Raw genomic sequence first — 21,736 nt, forward strand, 5'->3', positions numbered from 1 at the left:
CTGCAGCGTGTCGTACATACAGTACATACTGTCTGTAACGGTGCCTCGTCTCACTCCGTCTCTAACGCACACACATTTTCATTAAACCCAGGACTGTGTCATGTTGAGGCCTTGAACATTCAGAGTCAGTCGAATACGACAGCTCATTACCTCAGATACCACCTACCAGGAACAAGGTCTGAGTACACGATCCAGCAAAAAAACACCAAAGAAAGTCGAAAAGACGTCTTCTGTCTTGATCGCCGTGGCTGAACTTCAACAGTCACTGACTCAAAGGTTTGTGAAGTGTATCTGTGTCACTGTGTGTGTGTGTGTGTGTGTGTGTGTGTGATGGGGAAAACTCACCAGGTCTGTCTTGGGCATGTCCTGGTAGTCAGACGAGTAGTACGTGGCTGTTTTCCCAAAGCCGTTGTCGGCGGACGCCTTTGGTGGCTGAGCGTGCTGCCGGTAGGTGGCGCTCTTCGGAGTCCAGCAGAAGAGGTTGATGGACTCTCGAACGCAGCGCTCAATGTCAATTTCTGTGCAACAAAAAGGAACAGGAGAAATAATATGAAGCTTTCTTGTCGGCATTGAAGTTGGAGAAGCTTAACATTTTTTTTTTAAGACTATAATGAACTCACAAACATTAACCGACAACCAATTAAAAAAACATCTTTTTTACCCAACTAAGCCGGCAAACATGGCTCTTTTATACATGATACAGCCTTTTAATCATCAAATAAATGTGAAAAAGAGCAGCCTTGGATGAAAACAGCAGCCTTTTACATCACAAAGAGACCTATAAGAGAGTCTACAGCCATGCAGGCAGCTCTGTGAGGCTTCACTCTGAGAGCTAAATGCTAACATTAGCGTGCTCACATTTAGCAGGTATAATGATTGATTAGTCACCATCTCAGTTTAGTGAGTTATTAACATGCTAACATTTGGTAATTAGCATTAAACATCACCGATGTTATTCCAGTCCGTCCTGATGGGAACAAAACGTCTGTCTGGACCAAATTTAATGGTAATCCATTCAACAGTTGACAAGCCATTTCACTTTAAAGCCAAAAAAACGGTGTTCTGCTAATCTCTCAACTTTCAATTACCACTGACTTTTACTTGAACAGATTATTTAACTCCTGAGAATGTGAATTAATGAAAAAAATGAATAAACGGAGCGTAAAGCATGAGAATAAAAAAATGTGATTCCCTCCCTTGAATCAGACATAAATCATAAGAGATTATGTAAATGTGGTGTGGGAGGTTCAGCTGCAGAGGGGAGCAGCTTGACCTTGGCTTTCTGCTGCCATTAATAATCTTAAATAGTCATCCAGCAGTGCCAGTGGCTCTTTAAGATAATAACTGCCCATCTTTTATCTGCTGCTTCCTCTTCTGAGCTCCTGCCCCGAAAATGGGCTTTTTTAGTGCAAAGCAGAATTTCGTCTCCTCCCCTGACGCCTCTCCAGCACATCCATCCTCCTCCTGCTTCTCACATTGAGAATAGAGAGGATTAGGGAAAAGGGACTCACTGGATTAGCCGAGGATTTGGGTAAATTAGGAATTCTTTCCTTCACACTCTTTCACACGGACAGCCTCTCTTTCACTCCCCTTTTTCGGGGATAATAAGCCGGTCCGCCTAATGAGCGCCCCGTGCTGTGACCTGCGCCCGGCTCCAGTCAAATCATACAGAAGATGCACCTTTCCCCCGACTCCGTCCCACGGCGGCGTCAAGGTGAGGGGCTGTCAGCTCTCGAGGGCGAGGACCTCACAGTCTCAGTTACAAGGTTCATTCCGGTGAAAAACACACCGGTGGTCTGAGATTCCTCACCGACGGGCTCACAGGCCGTTCAGGCAAACACATTTTTCCTCCCCAGGGCGACGGATGCTGCACGCAATCACTCCTCCTGCTAAAAGAGGCAGGAACGAGGAAGAGGAGATTGATGGCGGTTTTAACAAGCCCTGGGCTCAGCTGGGCATTCCAAGGCAGCCAATTCCGTTCAGGACTGATTTTTCTTTTGAGGCAGACAAAATTACGTTTTAGTAATTATGTACAGGCGTTGATTGTTGGCTGTGACTTGTTGCCACAAATAGAAGGATAGCATGATTAGTTAAGAGCAACCCAGGGGCTTTGTGGGATTGGACTGTCGGGCAGAGGAGGACAGAAATAGATGATAGAAATGAGAGAATTTAGTGAATTAAAATAGATGCATCATAATATTCCAACCACCTGATTTTATAACAAACACACCATGAAAATGAGAGTCAGTTCATGGATTATTAAAGCAGCCATCAGTGCTCTTTGAACAGCTCGTTGACTGTAAAGTCTATCAAACATAATTAACTTCTTCTGGAAAACTTGAGGAAGTGATGCAGTGGAGTTCCACTGGGTGTTTGTTTTGATGAAACATGATGACGTGCATTGAGTTTGCACGGCTTTAAGGGCACCTGAATTATTCATGGAAGAAAAAGTTGCCATAATTATGTCTTTACTGAGCAGTGCTCTCCTTTCAGTGATCAATCAGTGTCCAGGGTCTCATTTATCCTCCATCTCACTCCAAGACTTCAGTCCTAACTGACGTAAGGTTGTCAGTCAGATCTGATTTGGTCCTAATTTTAGGAGCAAAAGCATTTCATCACCTTTCTTTATCTTGGATATATTGTTCCCATCTCAGCTGCTGTAGAGGCCCTCACTTGTTGGGATTACCAGTCTGGACCGGTGTGACATGCACAAGTACAAATATGCATGCTTGTGCCAGAAGGTATTAAAAAAAAGAGACAACAAAGATGAACCAGAAACCAGAGAGGTGACCAGCTGCTGCGTCCAAGTTATTACTGCGACCAGGCTCTGAAATCAGCTTGTTTCAGCCTTTCAAACCAAACCTGTGCTTCATTTTTAGCAGTTTAGCTCAAATATTGTGGAAGTACATTGAAATGGAGCCGCGTTGGTTGCATGAACACATGACTTGGCCACTAAAGCGGATTCTGAATTATATTTTCAGACTTTCTCTTTGCACAAGCGGTTCATCTTATATGTGACGTTATCTTGTCAGTCTTCTGAATGTGGTGCCTGCACAGCGGAACCACTCAGAGAAAACTACGAGATGACATTATTAATTTAATTTTATGGTTCTGAATGTCATAAAACACTCACTGTCAGTCATTCTTAAATGAGAACTTCCACTGCTGCCTGAGAGTGAGTGAGAGCAGGAAACTCAAAAATAACCCTCAGCTTCTCTACGGTGGGAGTATTTTTAGACACGAGCACGATTCCTAGAGCGAATCTGAGATTATTAATACATTCAGCCTCAGATCAATATTGTCAGAACCTCATGGATATTACCCAGGTTGCCTGTAATAGGATTTGAGCTTATTTTATTTGTACTCTCATTTAAAAACGCTCCAGATCAAACTATCAGCCAAATCCCTCAATGTAAATGCAAATACGTCATGGCAGATTTGTCATGCGCTCCCAACACTGAACCTTCAACATCAATGTTCTGCTTCTCCTTCTGCTCGTGTTCTCCCGGTATCCCTCTGTGCGACGGCGCCTCGAGCACTTTCAGCAGCTCGTGGTTGTTTTTCTCAGAAGTAAACGTCTATAACTAGAGCTCATCAGTTCTGTGCCCGGCTCTGCTCACCGAGACAGATGCTAATGTCCCGTGAAGGCAAATGCCGCTGCATCATCAGTAAACACGCGCTTCCTGTCAGCCGGAGAGCCTCTCAGCTCCATTGTGAATCAATGAAGTCTCCAAACAAGAGAAAGTTATAGATCACCCGAGGCTACAACGCTAAGCAAATGGGAATCGCAAAATGAGATTAATTGCCAGCAAACGGCAGCCTGAGATGTATTGCTGGCTCCGAGGCAAAGCGTTGCAGCAAAGGTCTTACCTGTTTCACATTCAATTCTATTTCAGCCTCTGATATACTGATTGTGATATCATTCATAAAACCTCACTGAAAATTATTCAGCAGTGTTTTATTCGCCGGCGACGGTCGGGATGAATTATGTAACGCCTCTGTGAAGAGGGAGCTGCTTGAAGGACGTAGCTCACCTGACACATTGACACTTTGGAGAACCGGCGGCTGAACGTGACCTCACAGTCTCCATCGCTTCCCTTAAATCTGGACGTCTCCTCTTCGGAGGAATATTGGCAGCTATAGACTTCACAGTGTTATATGTAATAGGCTTGTCACTGAGAATTATTGTCAGCGGCTCCATTTACTGCCGAGACGGAGGGCAAGAGTGTGTGTGTCTGAATCATTTAAGAGCCACTGTCCTGTAACGTTATCTTGACCGTTAACTTTTATTCTGACAGGAAGAGGAGCAGAGCCGACTTCTTCTCACTTCACAACTTAAATGTCGAGCGTCTTTTCTGTAATGTGTGCGCGATGTGTGATATAAGTAAGTCATTTTCAGCGCTGACACACATCACTGCTGAACATACAGCACGCTTCCATCAGCCTCAAATGAAGCAAAATGACGCGTACCTGACATGACAGGTGCACAGCAGGGATTGATGTGCTCCTATGGAAGCAGCAAGTAAAAAGCACGATGACGGTTTTAGCTAGTTTATGATGTAAATACAGTGTTAGCATGTTTGCTAAACAACAGTAAAATCAGCTCCAGCCTGTATTCTGGCAGCGCGGTTAGAAAACGCTCTCTGTGACTTCTCTTTCCTTGCGTGCTGCATAAACTGGATTGAGTCTATTTTTCTTCTTTTATGATGTCCAGCCAGCAGCAGGGCATGTTTTCCTGGCTTCCCACATGCCGCTCCTGTGGTTACGAGCATGTGGAGTCCGCTCTGAAACAAATGAATGTGAGCCTCTGCTGTATGAGGACATCAATTCTGCACGCCTGATGGCAGAAAGGAGCAGGTGTGGACCACAAATCACAGGATATCTACCATAACTCAAGTCCATGTGTGTAAGTGTGTGTGTGTGCGCTCAGGACTACATGAATGTATTGAGGCAGAGCACATACACACAGCCTGACCTCCAAAACCTTGTTTTCAACACAGGCTGACGAGGCCAATTAGAAGATGACATAACTTTTCATTTAAACTGGCATTCACATGTTTGTTTTTTTTTTGCTATTCACAATGAATGAATGAACTCACACTTTTCTCTTCATGTTCATGATTGTTACTTCATGGAAATTTGGAAACAAATGTGGTATAAATGGTGTTTTTGGTCGGCATTGGAGCCCTGAGGAAAACAATCCAGCTGCCCTCAACAGCAGCACCAACAAAAAAACACGCTAGAGGTTTGAAAATTTGTCTGTTTCCACTTTAATGAGGCCAAACCCATGTTTACCTCCAGGTCGTATGCACTGCCGCTGTATGAATGTACACTCACCAAACATATTTAGCATCTGACTGTTAACAAGGGTTAAATAAGAAGCAAGCAGACGTGCTAGCAGCTCTGTGAGGCTGTACTTAGCAGTGCTTTGAGCTAAGTGCATCAACATGCTCACAATGCTAACAAGCTGCTGTTTAGCTGATGTAATGGGCCTAGCATGCTGCCCTGCTAACATGTGTTAAGTAGCCCTGAACATGAAGCAGCTGAGAATCTGGTCTTGAACCAAACCCAATTGTGAACCAATGTTGGTGCTGGTAGAAAAGTCAGGGGTAACCAAAGTTAGCGAGCTTCAGCGTCTGAGAGCCATAAATGTTTGAAGTTTCATGGCGATCTATCAAGGAGCTGCTGGGATCACAGTCTGGAACATTGTGTTTGAACAACCAACGGACAGACGAGCAGGGCGCTGCAGGGACGACAGTTTCCTGTAGACCAACCCAGAAGTCAACATTTCCCCGGTTCCCTCAACGAAAAGCCAACAGGATTTTTCTATTGATTCTGGATTACTGCAAAAAAAAAGCTCTGTGGCAAACAGAAGTTAAGAACACGTTTGGTTTAGCCACAAATGATAGATGAACTGGACTGCGGTCACATGACGTCAACGTCACCAACACGCAGCTTCCCACTGCTTCATACTCAGGTTAGTAAATACTGATAAATCTGCAGGTTCAAGCAGATTCTGGTCTGGATGAGTTTCTGTGTTCAGCGAGGAGACGTTTAATGTCCCCGATCACCTCATAGTCTCATTTAAACCACCTGTTAGCAACCACCGTTCTTAAGACACGTGAAAGCTTCAGAATTTATGAGCGAGGTATTTACTGACGTGTTTTATGTTGTAGGACAAAATGTGTGTCACCACAGATCTTATTTCAGGCATCGAAGCAAAAGCCTGTTCAAAAAAACCCAGTGACTTTGAGAGGAGGGAACTCATTTCTGGGCTTTAGGACTCATTCCTGCAGGACTCTGTTGCCATCTCTAGAGCCATTCTGCTCGCATGACTACAAGAAAAACACTCCCCTCCAGGCCACTAAGCCTACAGTAGTAAGACCTCCACTGTTACTTAGCAGAGGAGATAAATATCGTGCTCAGCTGTTTGGTATTCGATTGGACTTAGCAGTCTGTTTCTGTAACAAGTTATATAAAACTTCTTGAGTGTGGACCAGAACATGGCTGGAAGCTAAAGTAAACAAGACCTGTTTGAGGTCAGCGCAGCCCAGAATTCATTCCTAATATAGTTTAGACAGAGTGCCAGATACTACGCTGTAACTACCCAGGTATACACAAGCTGCGATAATGAGGCTGGCAGTGATATACAGAGACGAGCTGGCAGCGGTAGCCGCTCTCAGGAAATGGTGCCAAAGAAGCTGACTGCAGCTCTAGGCCAACATATTTTACCTTTATAAGGAGAACTGGCTCTCCTCTTCCCTTCCTCATCCTCATCACATGAATCTGCTGGACTTGGGCAGTAAAGCACAGTGAAGTATGGCAGCACTGAATGTAGGCAGAAGGGGAGGCTGCTGGCCTTAGTTTACAGAGTGCTCCAGCATCCCTCTTGGACAAATCGTGCCTGTCTCTGTTGGTTTTAAAAGCCCAATGTCATCCTGCCTTTCAGCTGGAGAAAAGAGGGCTAAGCAGCATTTGGAAATAGAGTTTTTATAGTGAAATTCTTTGAGATATCCCCCAGGCGAGAAGCGCATTCAAGACATACATTATGAATGCTGCGCTCGAATTTTATGTCACTGATACTTTGCTGAAGTAATCGCTTTGTACAACTGAAAAGGAGCAGTAAAGAGGGCACGTATTAAGAGACACTACTGGGAGTCTTCGCTCCGGTGGCATACGCAGCCGCCAAAAACCATCAAAGTCCTCGGGGCAACGTGTCAGCGTCTGCCTGCACCACGCTAAAAACCCCTCCGATTGGGAGCCAGTCTGTTAAAAGCACTTAACAAACACATGTGACCACCAGAGCAAAGCTAAGTATGCATTCCCATCGAGCCGCTGAACTCCTCCTTGATTTGTCGGCCCTCCTCCTGCGTCTTATTTAAAAGAGGAGGCGACGTTACTCCTCCTGCCTGGAACACAGTGAAGCCTGCAGGGATTAACAGCCACACTGCCGAGTTGAAAGACTGTATTTAATATTTGGGACCCATCCGCCCCCCCCCCACACCTCAGTTTTGCACTATAGTAACATATCACTTAAGCGGTGTAACGAGGTTAAAGAACTGTAATTTACACTGTGTGTCATTGTTAATAAATAAATAATTGTTGCACCCCGTGCACCTCCTGCCAGCAGCATTGCCCACCATCACTCCTTCCGCCTGTGTTAGTGCAGCTTTTAATACAAATCTCAGTATCTTAGTATTAGCAGAGCAGATCGCTGCTTCAGGCAGCCCGCTAGCCTCACATTCCCAAGCTAACCTTTGGCTTTATTTATTTATGTCTATCTCCTTTTCTTGCATGCATAATCTTGCATTTGTGGTTAAAAGCGCCACTTAATCTCTCTGGTTCATGTCTGATAGCACTGAGGACCCCAACAGCAACCCCTCACTCACCACGTGGTGCAAAGATGGACTTAAAGCTCTGAGTGAAGGTGATAAGTGACGGGAACGAGGGCGAGCCATAAAGGTTGTGACTGCTGTGGCATACAATTCCCAGGGTGCAGCGGGTTGACTGCTCGACAGATGCAGAGCAGAGCGTGGCACCCCTGAAGCGCATCGACGAGGGAGTGTGTCTGTGTGGGAGTGCAGAGCTGCCTGCTTTGAGGATATCATTAACTCAGCCACATCAGCACACATCAGTACTCTGAGCAAAGAAAAACAGCCTCCTGAAAATGGCAGCCGCTGATACACATGGACAGCCTTCGAGTCAGGTTTAAGGAAGGCAGGAAAAAGTGCTTCTGTGTGATTTCCACTTGTTTATACCTGCAGAGGCTCTTACGGCTTAACTCATGCAGAAAATAAATAATAAAATGTGCCGTTTATGATCAAGTAACATGTGCCTTAATGAGAGTGTGAAATGCACCTGAGAGGAGGGATGCGGGGCACTCACCTGGCAGGTCAGAGAAGAGCAGGATGCACTCATTGAAGCCATTAGCCAGGAGACGATCCCTGAGCTGCTGCAATATGGCCACGCCGATACAGAAGGGGAAAGAGGAGTTACCCAGCAGCAGTGTGTCCCACAGGTGGAAGATCTTGTGCAGCGGGAACACATCTGTACACAAATAAACACAACAAAGGGGAGATTTTACAAAACGACTGAAAAGACAAATCCCTCCAGGGAGGCACAATAGGACCCTGCAAGCAGGACAATGGCACACAACATGCACACGGCGAGAAACAGGAATCAGTTTGGACATAATGAGCACGATTTGCATGAGCCTGGCACACTTACTTAACACGGCTGTGTGGCTTTAAAATGGGAAGCTCGCTAAGCAAGATTGTGTGCTGGCAAGGTTGCCTGCCTGGAGGAATATTTTGATGTGGGGGTGGCAGCTGGGAAAATGTTTTTAGGTGGGTGTTGTTGTGGAAAAATGACAGGGAGAACATCAGGGGGCTGAGCAGCTTTAGCACGAGGAATGTGCACAGGTTGGTTCAAGCCAAATAAAACCACATCCTGATAATCGTCCCACTGCAGTTTGTATTTCAGTCATATTATTTTTAAAATTTAACGCTTCCTCCCTGTTGAGATTTATGCATGAGAACCGGCGCTGTCCACCTGTTTATATCATCCCGGGGTTTGTTATGGGCTGCGTTATGTGTGTGGGCAGAGTGTGACTGTGGTGAGGCTGAGAGAGCGAGTGGTGAGAAAATACCTCAGAGGGTCCGCGCCACATTAGCAGTCAGCTGAGCAGACTGCTGCGTGTGAGTGACAGGCAGCGTGTCTGAGAGTGTGTGTGTGTGTGTGCGTGAATGCAAGATGACCCTCCAACCTTGTCTCATATTGGATTGGGGACATTAGCAGTCAGAGGGGCACATCTCCTGAATACTGGACTCACACACTGCCTCAGGGGGAGGATAAGGGGTAAAAGGGTCACACTTCACACTCTACCCCAGAGGTGGCCTGTGTGTGTGTGTGTGTGTGTGTGTGTGTGTGTGTGTGTGTGTGTGTGTTTAACCGAAGAATGAAACATCTCTCTGCAAAATATAAATCCTCAGATCAATTTGGCTACAATTAATGTGAATCACAGGTTGTGTTCGGTCTTTAAGAGTCCAGGTTCTGATGCACCATCTGAAATTCTATCAGAGGGCAAAACGTTATTCAGACAGTTGTCCTGTGTGATGAGGCCGCACCTAGAAGACACACAGGTTAATTGCATATCATTTAATTTGCAACAATAATCTGTGACCCCTGCTAATCGGTCCATATTTCAGAGTTCAGCGGTGCTCTGTGGAGAGATAAAAGCGTAATGCTGCCATCAACTGACAAACTGCATGCTGAGAAAAAATAAAACCTCTGCTGCAACACAGAAGGTGGGATGACTCATACACGATGCTAGTTAGAGTTCCAGTGTTAAGTCAGAAAACGTGCGTTATTGCTGCCAAAAACAACTTTTCTTCATCAGTTCTTCTCAAACTGCCCAGAACTCAGAACACAGGACTCACAGCTGAAACAGTTCAGAGTTTCCCCTGTGGGGGATTAACAAAGTCTTATCTTGTGGTACACAGACAAAAATAAAGATCATATTCCAGTAATTTCACATTTTGCCCAGTAACATATAACCTGACGGGGCTCTAGCAGAACCATTTAGACATCAGCAGCTCAGAATCATCACAGACCTGCAGGCCCTTCAATCATTCGGCCACCTGAACTAAGATCACATGATTCAACCTTTCTATTCTGTCCCTGTACATTATAACCTTTCTAAACGGCATACAATACATGTCCGTTCAATTTAACACCCTAAGCTACACTCTCATTTTCCCTAGTTGAACACTTTCAGAACTCTCACAATACAAGCGTCTAAGTCTGCACAGAAGCTGAGCGTTACGAGCTGCACAAAGGAGATGATGCTGCAGCGCTCCTGTAATGGATTCTATTATAGAGGTGCTTTTTGCTTATTGTGCACAGTCCTCGTACTGTATGTCTGAACATAATCTTCTCATAGTGAATAGCTCTGCAAAAAGCTCCACTTACATTTTAAATTATTATTATTTCAATTCGAGAAAGGAGGAGCATTCATCGTGACCCTTACGTCCTCATTGGGTTGTGCTATAGGATGTGTTTACAAAATCCAATTTAGGGCACTAAAGATAGTAAAAATGAAGAAGTCTTTGATAAATATGGGCACAGCAATACATCACGGCCTCCTGAGGAAGCAAGCTGGCCGATAAGTTTTTTTTTTTCAAATGTGTTAAATCCATATTTATCAAAGGCTTTTTATTTTTACCGTCCTGGAATTGAATGTCTGGGATTGATTTCGTCTGGATCTAAACATACTGATTTCCTTTTCACTATCGCCTCAAAAGTCTCCTCACGAACTGCAGCTTACAATTCATTAATTGTGTATTTTCAGCTGACTGTAAAACCACGACAACCTAATCAATAGCTGTGAGATAACAACCATCCCGACGCCCACGATGGCTTACGTACTGTATTTCATGAAATATCTCAGGCACAATCAGGAGCTGGATTTCTAATTTGGCACATTAACAGTCTCGGTGAGTCACTGCATAGATGCAGAAAGAGGTGCAGACTGGCCCACAGGGAGCGCTATAATAAGCCTGTACTGACTTCAGCTCAGCTCAGTCACAGAGTCACAGGGACGTGACACTCGGCACAGACATGCGCCTGCATACAAAATACCTTCACCTTTTAAAAACTACAGTATAATGTCCAGTGTCCATTTCAGGATGGCAAAACAGTCTTTTGACCCCAATGATCACTGTAAAAAAACGCTTCATTCAAACTCAGCTCAAAATGTCACACACAGAGCCTTGAAGTTATTGTACTACACTACGAAATACTCCAAGTACAACTTAGAGTAGAGAAGCATCGGCAACAAAATGTAGAGGAGCTGATCTTACCAGCTTTATGTACAGTACTACTGGGTATTTTAATGTATAACAGTACATCACATATTATCAGATGATGATACGTTTTCTTATGTAACGTCTCTGAAAAGTAACCAGTGGAGTGAAAAGTGCAATATTTCTTCAGAAATGTAGTGAGTAGAAGTGTGAAGTGTCAGAAAATGGAAATAAATTGATAGAGTAAATTGTACATAAGTGCAGTACTTTATTTATGTAACCTCTGCCCACCAGCTGATCCTCAGACAGGAATGTGTCATTTCTATCAGCTGCCATGAATCCTGTTAATCAGCTGTGATGACAGAGCTCCGTCCACTGCTGCAGAGTGTAAGACGTGGCTGAAAGCTCAGTAAGAGCTCGTAAGAGGACCTTGAGTCACGACTGTTTTTAGTTCAATTTGGATGCTCGTGGCTGAAACGCTCATCTTTTCATATCTCACCTCAGGACGAGTGTGTACGGGGCTGAAGTCGCTTTAGACCAATCATCGTCCTTTGAGGAACCGCTGGCAGCTACGAGCGTGTTGGAGGTGTGACGACAGCGAGAAGAAAACAGCAGTGGTGGCTCCTGACGAGGTGAGCTGAGGTCCGCCGAGATCAGAACGGACAGACGAGCAAAGAACGGCGCCGAAGGACTTTTCACGTTGGGAAATACGTTTTGGCACCTCTGCCTTTGGCTTCGGCAAGAGTCCTACCACAACATCATATGGTTGGTTGATCTGATTGGTTGAAGCTGGCCTGTAGTAGACGGCGACAGACAGATGGCTCATCCAATCACCTGCCAAGTACTTCCTGAGCACGCCGACCTTTTTCCAATCAGTTTGCGAGGACGACTTCGCAGATGGTTCATGTAACAAACCATCTGCTGCGTCAGGTTTTGTCTCATCAGCTTTATGTTGTTTAATGTATTCAGACAAATCCGAAATAAAGACGTGCTGGTGACAATCTGAGCTGACGTAACACTGAGCGGTCCAGTTCTTTCCCTTCAGGACTGGAATTAATTAGCAGCTGGAATAAAGGTCACCCAGAGAAAAAGCCCAGAAAAGCTACAGAAGTGGAGCCGCTGACCTTTTCTCCCTTTTATTGATACTCTAATTGAAGCAGACTCAAAATACCTCCTGAAGGTTTTGGGTTATGCACAGTGAAACGTCACATCAGAGCACAAAGAAAAGCTACTCACGTGTAAACATGGTCAGGAACCACGGGATGGCATAGAGCTGCACGTAAGGAAACAAGACGAGATATCAGCACATTGATGACACAAAGCAGCTTCATTTGTATGTAAAATCCTGTACATCAGATAAAAAGTGAAGAGCTGAAGTGAAATGACTGAAGTGCTTTGTGACTGCAGAGAAGCAGCAGCCTCGGAGAAACAAACAGCAATAAAGAGCAAACTGCTGAGTTCGGTCGCAGTCGACGGGGAGAAAGCTAACAATGAATCTCATTATACCAATCTTGTCATCCAGCCCTCTTTTCTCTCCTGCTTCACGCTCTCCATTCCCACTTTCCCAGGAGGAAATGCATAAAATTGAAATTAAAGACTGCCGCACACACACACTCACACACGCACACACACATCCCATTTACCACCTGTTAAACCACCTGCCAATCGCTGGCCACCATCGCCGGGGCTCTGTGATATTCAGGGTCTGGAGCAGCGAGTGCAGGAACACTGGAGCTTATCTCAGCCAGTTAATTGATAGCTAATTGCGGGGGAGCTGGTGGCTGTTCAGCAGACCTCTCCTGTGCCCAGGAGCGATGAGCCTGAGAGAGAGAGAGAGAGCCACTGCGCTCAGAGTCTCGCCTAAATTTCAGCCACTCGGCAGCAGGACGGCAAGTCCAGCCAGATTGGATTAGTGTAGGTGTAAATGGCGTACCCAGGAGCGGGGATGTGGCCAAATTGAGAACGGCCTGAATTAAACCACTGGCTACATGCAATGTGACTCGCTGCTGATGGCTTAAAGCTTTGCTGGAATGGAGTCCTCGCACACCACAACGTTTCCAAAGATTATGTGCGGTTTCTGCATGCTTGCACAAGATTTGTCTTTTTCTGGGAGACAAGCTGCATTAAGCTAGCCGTGTTGTGGTACGCATATACGGGAAAATCCAATCCATTTCATACTGCAGCGACATTTGGTCTTTTAGAGCCGAGGGATTATTGACTCAGTAAAACAACAGTTCAGAGTGCTCTCTGAAGTTCACAGGGAAAAAGAGGATTTATGGTCTGTAAAGTCTAATTACTGGGATTGACATCAAGTATGGAAGCTGTATCAACAGAGCTTGTCCCAGTGTTATCCCGGCCTAACAATGAAAACAGCCACAAAAAGTCTGCTTTGAAAGGCAAGTCAATGCTGGTGGTACTGTACAAGTCAGCATGCCATGAAGAGCCAAGTCTGAACAATGGAGGAGCGAGATATTGAAAGAATCTCAATGGGACATTTGTTCAAGGTAAAGCTTTGTCTGAAGAAACACCTCCAGCCAACATTCGTGCAAACACAATCTCTGCTAGCGCTTTAAATGATGGCAGACAATCGGCAGGCACAGGTTTGTGCTTCACTTACAGCACGAAAGGAGCTGCAGCATCAGAAACTGCAAGGAGGAGAGCGCTTAAACCCCTGACTCCTCCATGATGAAAACCCCACTTTTCATTGGCTAATGTCCCACAGGTGACACGCATTCATCAGCACACTAACTGAAACCCCAGAGAGACGCCAGAGACTTTAACCTTGTCACTGTCTGAGCAGAGCCGTGAAGAGGAAAGCGAAGGGCAGGAAGAGGTGGCGCAGAGTAAGAGAAATAAGGTAAGCCCGGCAGAGGACAATCATTAAGTGTGCCTAGAAGACATTAGTCGCTGTATAAATCATCACCAGTGGACTGTAGGGAGAACTTGACCCTCGCCACAAATTCTGGAAAGGAGGACGTGGAATAAAAAGCGTCAATGACAATGGAAAGATATACACAGTGATGTATGGACGGTCAGTCCCTCTGCTCCGCTGTGGAGCCACAAACTGTAATCATTCCTTTCTACCTTTGACTCCCCACTAAAGGAAAACTCGCAGTAGAAGACAGTGCCGCAGCCCACTGACGTCAACGTGTCGCTGTGTTTGCACTCTTGGTAACTTACGTCTGGGATGAAGCCAATCTCATTTAGATGGTTGCTTAGCTCGGGGTCGTGGAAGGCAATCATTTGGGAGAAGACGGTCAAATACTCTGAAACACAGGCAAAAGAGCCAAAAGTCTACAAATGATCTACTGCGTAGCCGAAAAGCTGGAAGGAAGTGAGCTCGACCGAGCGAGCCAAGCATGCAGGAGCTGTTACACAACACGTAAACACACACAAAGTGACCCAGTAATGGCTGCACTGGGAAATCAGTCTTAAGCAGTGAGATCTGTCTTTCAGTGTTTGATATATGCTAACAAACAGGGCGCAGGGACATTTTAGGACTGCAGCAGGGAGACTGCTGATCCACGCTGCAACCTTGGAAACTAACTCGTGTACATGCTGAGGGGGAGCTCAGGCGGCATAACGCTGCGCTGCCACCATCCTTCACACTGTAAGTCAACAAAAGAGCTCCGACCAGACAAACGCTAGTGCTCTCCGGCGGGAAGACGGGATAATAGCCACGTCCCCCGCAGAGTTCAAGAGGTGTGTGCCGGAGCTGTTTATTGGTCACGTCAGAATTGCTTGTGACATTTCTCTGCAGGCTTTTGAGGTTTCATTTGTTTCTCGTATCTCTAAATGATGTGGCTCAGCTGCAAACTCCATTAAGACACACTGAAATTAGTTTTCACAGCTTAGGAACAACACGGAGGCAAAATTTAATCAACGGCCTGATGCTCTGTGCCAGCTGATAATTTGGTTTTGAACTTAGCCGAATGCTCGGACCTTGTTTATAAGTATTGGTCAGCTTGCAGTGGCTCAAAAACACTGGATGATGGAAAAATAAGGACAGCGTCTAATTTCTATCCCAATCATGAGAAACAGAAAAATAAGATTTAAGATCCCAACACTGGATTCCTGTGGAAAAACACAGCAGAGCGGAGTAACTTCAGCTTATTGTCTCACCTTGAATCACGTGAGAGTTGTCCTTCAAGAAGAAGTTGTACAAGTATTTGGGAATGAAGGCAGACATGCAGGCATAAGCCAGGGCTGTGAAGAGTACCACAAGTGTGAGAGGAGGCCAAAAAACACAAAAGCAAGGTGGAAATAAAGTTTAGATTCTTACCCTCATTATTGAAATTCAAGTAGAGGAAAGGAGCACAAAGTGAATCCAAACCTGAAACAATGAGAAGAAAATCAAAACAGTTTTAATACAAACCTGCTGTAGAAAGTCGCAAAGCTGCAGCTGAGTGAGACACGGAGATTACACGATGTGACAGCAGCACCACCTAGTGTCCACTCATGTGTAGTACAGCAGTGTGAACGAAGGAGACGCAACCGAAAGAAAACAAGCAGTCAAAATCAGTCCTCAGAGGAGACAGGACACCTGCTGTCCAATGTGCATCAACCAGCCACGACCTGGACAGTGAATGATCTATACACACACACACACATACACACACGCACGCACGCAATACAGTGTATATACTGGAAATAATGCATATACAGAGATTTAAATTTTGTATTAATGTTCATATTAGTGTTATTATGCAGTGTGCAAATATTTGGACAAACTGTGTTATTTACAAACATTTTCATGAAACTTTCACGGCAATACAAACAGGAACAGAAGTGGGTGGGGGCGGGGGGGCGGGAGGGGTGGGGGTGACTGACCCTGCCAGTAGACCAGGTCAGGGTGTGAGACCACCCAGGCTTTCAACACGCGCCTGAACTTGATGTGGCCCTGAGGAGACGACAGCAGCTCGTCGTACTGGTGGCAGCGTGGGATGTCCACCTCGATCTGGAAACGCACACAGAGGAGTTCAGTCCAGTTCATTTCAGGAGCGACTCGACGTTTCGCCGCCGTCTCGTCTTATATAACAGTCACCTGTCTGTCCGTCGGTATGGGCGTGTCTTTGTCAATGCTCTCATATTTGGCTTGAATGTCTCCCTGTGTGCAGAGAAAACAGGAAGATAAGCATCCACACGTGAAGCTGCACTTCATCTCAACACAGAGCTCTAATTTCTCTTGTACCTCGATGGCCAGCAGTGCGGCCCAGGCCAGACCTCGAACGAGGGGGGGGATATCCACTCGGGCCTCCTTCCACACCAGGTTCTTCTTAAAGGGATAGGCCTGAGGACAAAACATGAGGCAGTGCATATCACCCAATAACCTGTTTAGAATAACAATTAATACAAGTACAGGAGGTAGCATTAATACGTGATGTGCTCACGTGTGTAGCATCCCATGAGTGTGTGTGTGTGTGTGTGTGTGTGTGTGTGTGCGTGTGTGTGTGTGTGTGTTCATGTGTGTGTGCGTGGAGCCCAGACCTTGAGCAGCCTGTCAAAGAGGATGATGCGGATGAGTTGGTACTCGGTGTCTCTCTCGCGGATGATGAGCGGCAGCGTGACGGTGGCCGACAGCTCGTTGCTGCTGTTGGACTGAGGCAGACTTGACTGTCTGAAGGAGGGAGAAGCGAAGGAGATATGACATCACCCGGGCCAAAATAAATGATGGCGTGATGTGAAAAATAGCTACAGGGGACAAGAGGACAGAAGTTCAGGATGGAGACTGCTTACTCGTCTTCCAGCAGAGGGTAATAGGCTTCTCCTGCTACATCCTTCAGTCTCTGAAAAGGGAAAACAGAAGCTTGAAAACACAAAACGGATCCACAAATACAATTAAATGTGGTTCAAAAGGTCCTTTTTGTATTCAACAGAGTTCACAAGCAAGGCCACATTAACACAGTGAAGGTTCTTTATTCTGTCAGTTAGTGGACAGAACAAAAGTCAGGACGCTGTGCTGAATCATAAAAACAGAAAGAAACCGTTTCCAAAGCTCAACCCTACACACACTCCATTCATTCACACTGCACGTCCTGTCGTCTCACATTTCTGAGCTGGCACAGAGACAGTGTCACCGTGGTGTCGTCAAGCAAGAAACTTCGATCCCGCCCGTGTCCAAAAGACTCCCCGTCCTCTAGAACAAAACTACAGACAGAAAGATGTTTTACAAAGCCTGAATATCATCAAAGGCCTTCATCTGCGCACGTGTGTGCGTGGGATGTACTTGGGCAGCGTGCAGATCGGAGGTTTGGACTGTATGATCTCCTTGTTGGTCAGCTCCTTCTCCAGGTCTCCCCCCGCCAGACACCACAGATGGTACACCTCATCTATGGTCCGCTCGGACAGGTAGTCCTCATCGTCGTCTACCAGCACACACGCACACAGACACACAAAACGGTGAACACCAGGCGCAGGCGGCGCTGCAGCACACGAAGCCGAAGGACTGCATCGAGCTGACTCATGGAACTCTGAAGCAACAGTAAAAACAAACCTGGAGCACAGAGGACAGCGTCAGTCTCTGCTTTGAGAGGACGACGGTCTGACTGAGCGATTGGTGTGTGTGTGTGTGTGTGTGTGTGTGTGTGTGTGTGTGTGTGTGTGTGTGTGTGTGGTGTGTGAGGCTGCATGTATAACTGTGTGCAGACCTTTGCAAAGGTCACTGATGTCCTCTGGGAGCTCCAGATGTGCACAGCGCAGGGAAGAAGAGAACAGGCTAACAGGCTTCTGGAAGGGCGTGTAGAGGCACGAGACGCCATTAAACACAGGGTCTCCCAGCAGCTCCGCAGGGGTCGGCCTGGACGACACACACACAGACTTTATGGACACAACAGTGGAATCCACAGTGTGCTTTTTATTGCATTAAATATGTAGTCATATAAAGTCATAAAAGCTGTTTATGGCAATAACGGGCGTCTGTTTGTTTTGGTATCAGCTGGCTTGTTGGTTCTGGCACGCTGGATCCTCTCTGACGTACACGCAGCAACTACTTCATAACCTGCGTGACCAAAGTGTTTTGGAAACTCAATGACAAACGTCCTCCAACACGATATCCAGCAGAGAGCGTATTTACCTTTTAGATGGAAGAAAAGTCAAGCATTTCCTCAATAACTCCACAACGTTCTCGGGCAGCGCCTGTAAAACGCAGACAGGTCCCTTTCAAACTGACAGCAATCTCACAAAAAGAGGACAAAGATCAGGAAGTGCTGACGTGAAACTGCGAGTGGGACCAAATCTGAGAGATGGAGTGTATTTAAACACGCACAGGACAGTTCAAACTGTGGGATTTTAACCTATTGGGCCATATTAAACTTGTATTTATCGCCTTTAACAGTTCAAATCTTCATGCATCAGGTGTGTTATTGACTAAGATCGATCACTCTGACTCTACCTTAATGGAATCCAGGCAGCCATGTTCCTCCGCGAGGACGGTGACAATGTCGTCCATGCAGCCTGAGCACAGCAGACATCACAGCGTGAGCCTAATCGAGCTTAAGAGCAAACTGCTCAGCACTTCCAATAATGACGTCCTTGTCTCTTACCCAAGGTCAGGATGAATTTCAGTCTCTCGCTGATGTCGATATTCTGCAGCAGCCGTCTGCCCTGCAATCGATTCACAGCGTTAGTTTAAGGCGAAGATGCTCCGTGAGTTCAGGCCGTTAAAAAAAAAAGTTCTTATTCTGGCATGAAGGATTCTTACTGCACACAGTTCGAAGAGCAAAACCCCGAGAGACCACACATCAGTCTTGGGTCCTGACGGCAGAGGAGCTTCGTCGTGGGACGAGTCGCTGTGGTGGAAGGAGCCCTGAGCGATCACCTCTGGAGCAAGGTATGATGGGTACCTGAGGCGACGAGCACAGAGCAGAAATGGACGGCAGCCTCTAAATAAGCTGGTTTAAACATCCCATCATGTGTTTTCATTCGTTAATGAGCGTCTGTACATTTCTGCTGTACTACGTCCTCCACATTACGTTTAATGGAGGAATGAACGCTCACAGCTCTGTGATTAAGTGATGCGTTCAGCTGCTCTTTCGTAGCTGTTTGACAGATTTATTACATTTTCCCTCCAGATGTTTTATTGAAAGCTATGGGAATGTGCCATCGTTCCTCTTTTCAATCTGCAGAAGGATATGACACAAAGACACTTGGTAGAACACGAAGGCCTCTGGATTAGGATGAAAGTCCAACGATCTGCTACAGTTCCTGAACCAGGAAGCTATTTTGATGCCCCAGAACCTGGTTTCTATGAAAACGGATGGGCCATTATGCATCAATGTTACGGTCAATTGCCTTTTTTATGATTTGACTAACCACAAACAGACACGCGGAACCTTTGACCCTGAACAGACAGCTCACATAGCTCCGTCCAGGCAGCTGAGGAGTTCCAGAGGAGCACTAATGGACGTCCCTCTGTGATGAATGAGGAGAAAAAGACGTACCCAATGGGAAAATCCACATCAGCCCCGTGATCAGTCATGTGATAAAAGCCGAACTTTGCCAGCTTGACATTCCCCTACAAAGGAAAGATCCATCTCAGAATGACAGAATTACATCCAAGCGATCATTTCACGACTTCCACTCAGGGACGGACAGACAGACATGAAACAGCTCAGTCCCACCTTGCAGTCCATGAGCACGTTGTGTGCGCTGAGGGCTCTGTGGACCATACCATGTTTGTTCATGAACTCCAGGCCTTCGAGGACCTCGTAGGCTATCTGCAGCACCTTCTCTGGGCTAACACGCACAAAAACATGACGGTGTGTTTTCAGGATCGAGCGGCGATCAGAGAAAAGACAGGATATAGAATTTATCTGCATTTTCAACACGTCAGCACCAGAAATTCCAACACAGTGCAGTTACTATGCAAACCTAAGCTTGGCCAGCAGATGGCACGGTTAGTGCATGTCATTTCCAGGTCCATCATACACGACATCATTCATGAGCAGCATAAGGTTTAATGATAAAAGTGTGAAACAACAGCGGCCTCATCACATATACTCTAATTACCTCAAATATTTAGCAGTTAAGGATTTTAATCTCACCTGGCTGTTCTCCCCTGCTTCTGGAAGTCACTTAAACTGTTTTCATAGTGTTCACCAACGACGATCAGTCGTTCTAGAGGGCAAGAAGAAGAAACCAAAATGAAGGTGCGCGGCAGAGTTAGCAAACATTCACTGAGATGTATTTAAAATGAGGGACCTGTGTGCGGATGCGACACCTGAACAACAGGAAGTGAACAGAAAACACAGACCTGATTCTAAACCTGACAAGATCAATAAAAGCTGAAGCTGCATGCTCTTTTACATTTGATGCATTTGTGTTTTAAGATTAAAAGGGAAGGTTTCATAGAGGAGTGGATTAGACTATATTATGACATTTTCACTTCACAGGAACTTTCCTAAGAAACTTTGCGGAAGTAAGAAACTAAACCTGCATTTGGCCGACAGAAACAAGGACTAAATCCAGCTCCATGTGGAAAATAACATTCCCTCTCTGGGGTGGTACTTTCCGAAGCTTTGTGGTTTAGTTTGCAGGGTCGGACCCTCACTAGAAACTTTGGTTTGTGCTGTTGTTGCATTGTACTACAATAAAAAGCAGTCCAACACAGTCACTGAGGCAAAATGTGGTCAAATGGGAGGACAGCGATTTCCAAAATGACAGAAGGTCTTACCGTGTTTCCCTCTGGAGATGTCCACGTATTGGCAGAGTCTGGGGTGAGTGAGGGTCTTGAGGATCTGGAAACGTCCCAGGATTTTGATAGAGTTGGGGGTAAGTGGGAGGCCATTGCTCCCACAGACATCGTGAGGGAGAGCTGAGGCAAAGAAGGTGAAGGCTCCCAGCTGGGCGTCTCTGAGGGGCCTCATCTTCTTACTGGCTGAAAAATGTTTTCAGTACAGCATCTGAAAAATATGAGGTGATGTATGACCATGATTGAGAGGCACGTTCAGCAGGGTTCAGCCCATTAACAACCATGTTCTCATTTCTGACATTCAGTGTTTGCCAGGAGGTTAAGTACATGAACCAAATATTAACAGCTTAGCCACAGCTAAGCTAATGCCAAGAGCATCATTAGAGGAAGTGACACTGCCATTGTACGTGCAATATAATTTACACCATACACTTAAAGCTACAGTAACTATGGAAACAAACGAGTGAGTGTGGACAGTGATGCTGCAGTAAAAACCCAGTGTGTGTGTTTGTGTGTTTGTGTATAGCAGTGAGTTAAGACAATAACAGCCTTATTAACCAGGGAATTAAACCAAAGACGTAATGCGCACTACATCCGGAAAATGTGTCTACTCACGCTTAATGGGAACGGCGTACGGTCATGTCGACGGACTGAGCGTGGAAATACTGATAAAATATTTTTTGAAATGAATTCGTTTCCTGCCTCTGCGATTTGATGGGAACAGCTGAGTGAACGTGACCAACTA

The 21,736-nt window shown here is 45.8% G+C and overlaps 1 protein-coding gene across 3 annotated transcripts in view; it reads right to left on the reverse strand.

The window, feature by feature from the left end:
• Positions 1–21,726, reverse strand: part of tbck (TBC1 domain containing kinase) — a 37,059-nt gene extending 15,333 nt beyond the window's left edge. The window contains exons 1-23 of one of the 3 annotated variants that reach the window (XM_076728519.1): positions 21,607–21,726; positions 20,974–21,173; positions 20,345–20,417; positions 19,922–20,036; positions 19,742–19,815; positions 19,003–19,144; positions 18,845–18,905; positions 18,694–18,755; positions 18,376–18,437; positions 17,951–18,099; positions 17,530–17,668; positions 17,351–17,450; positions 17,040–17,089; positions 16,791–16,920; positions 16,495–16,593; positions 16,348–16,410; positions 16,134–16,260; positions 15,586–15,636; positions 15,426–15,509; positions 14,484–14,569; positions 12,540–12,576; positions 8,386–8,547; positions 346–518 (exon numbers count right to left, since the gene is read on the reverse strand). In XM_076728519.1, coding sequence (XP_076584634.1) covers positions 346–518; positions 8,386–8,547; positions 12,540–12,576; positions 14,484–14,569; positions 15,426–15,509; positions 15,586–15,636; positions 16,134–16,260; positions 16,348–16,410; positions 16,495–16,593; positions 16,791–16,920; positions 17,040–17,089; positions 17,351–17,450; positions 17,530–17,668; positions 17,951–18,099; positions 18,376–18,437; positions 18,694–18,755; positions 18,845–18,905; positions 19,003–19,144; positions 19,742–19,815; positions 19,922–20,036; positions 20,345–20,417; positions 20,974–21,166 — 2,232 coding nt within the window. In that variant the 5' untranslated portion in view covers positions 21,167–21,173; positions 21,607–21,726. Of the gene's footprint in view, positions 1–345; positions 519–8,385; positions 8,548–12,539; positions 12,577–14,483; positions 14,570–15,425; positions 15,510–15,585; positions 15,637–16,133; positions 16,261–16,347; positions 16,411–16,494; positions 16,594–16,790; positions 16,921–17,039; positions 17,090–17,350; positions 17,451–17,529; positions 17,669–17,950; positions 18,100–18,375; positions 18,438–18,693; positions 18,756–18,844; positions 18,906–19,002; positions 19,145–19,741; positions 19,816–19,921; positions 20,037–20,344; positions 20,418–20,973; positions 21,203–21,606 lie in introns of all 3 variants that reach the window. The other 2 variants (XM_076728517.1, XM_076728518.1) reach the window with 2 other exon arrangements.
• Between the last annotated feature and the right edge of the window lie 10 nt (positions 21,727–21,736).

This window comes from Chaetodon auriga, chromosome 4, assembly GCF_051107435.1.
Source record: "Chaetodon auriga isolate fChaAug3 chromosome 4, fChaAug3.hap1, whole genome shotgun sequence".
NCBI classification, from domain to species: domain Eukaryota; kingdom Metazoa; phylum Chordata; class Actinopteri; order Chaetodontiformes; family Chaetodontidae; genus Chaetodon; species Chaetodon auriga.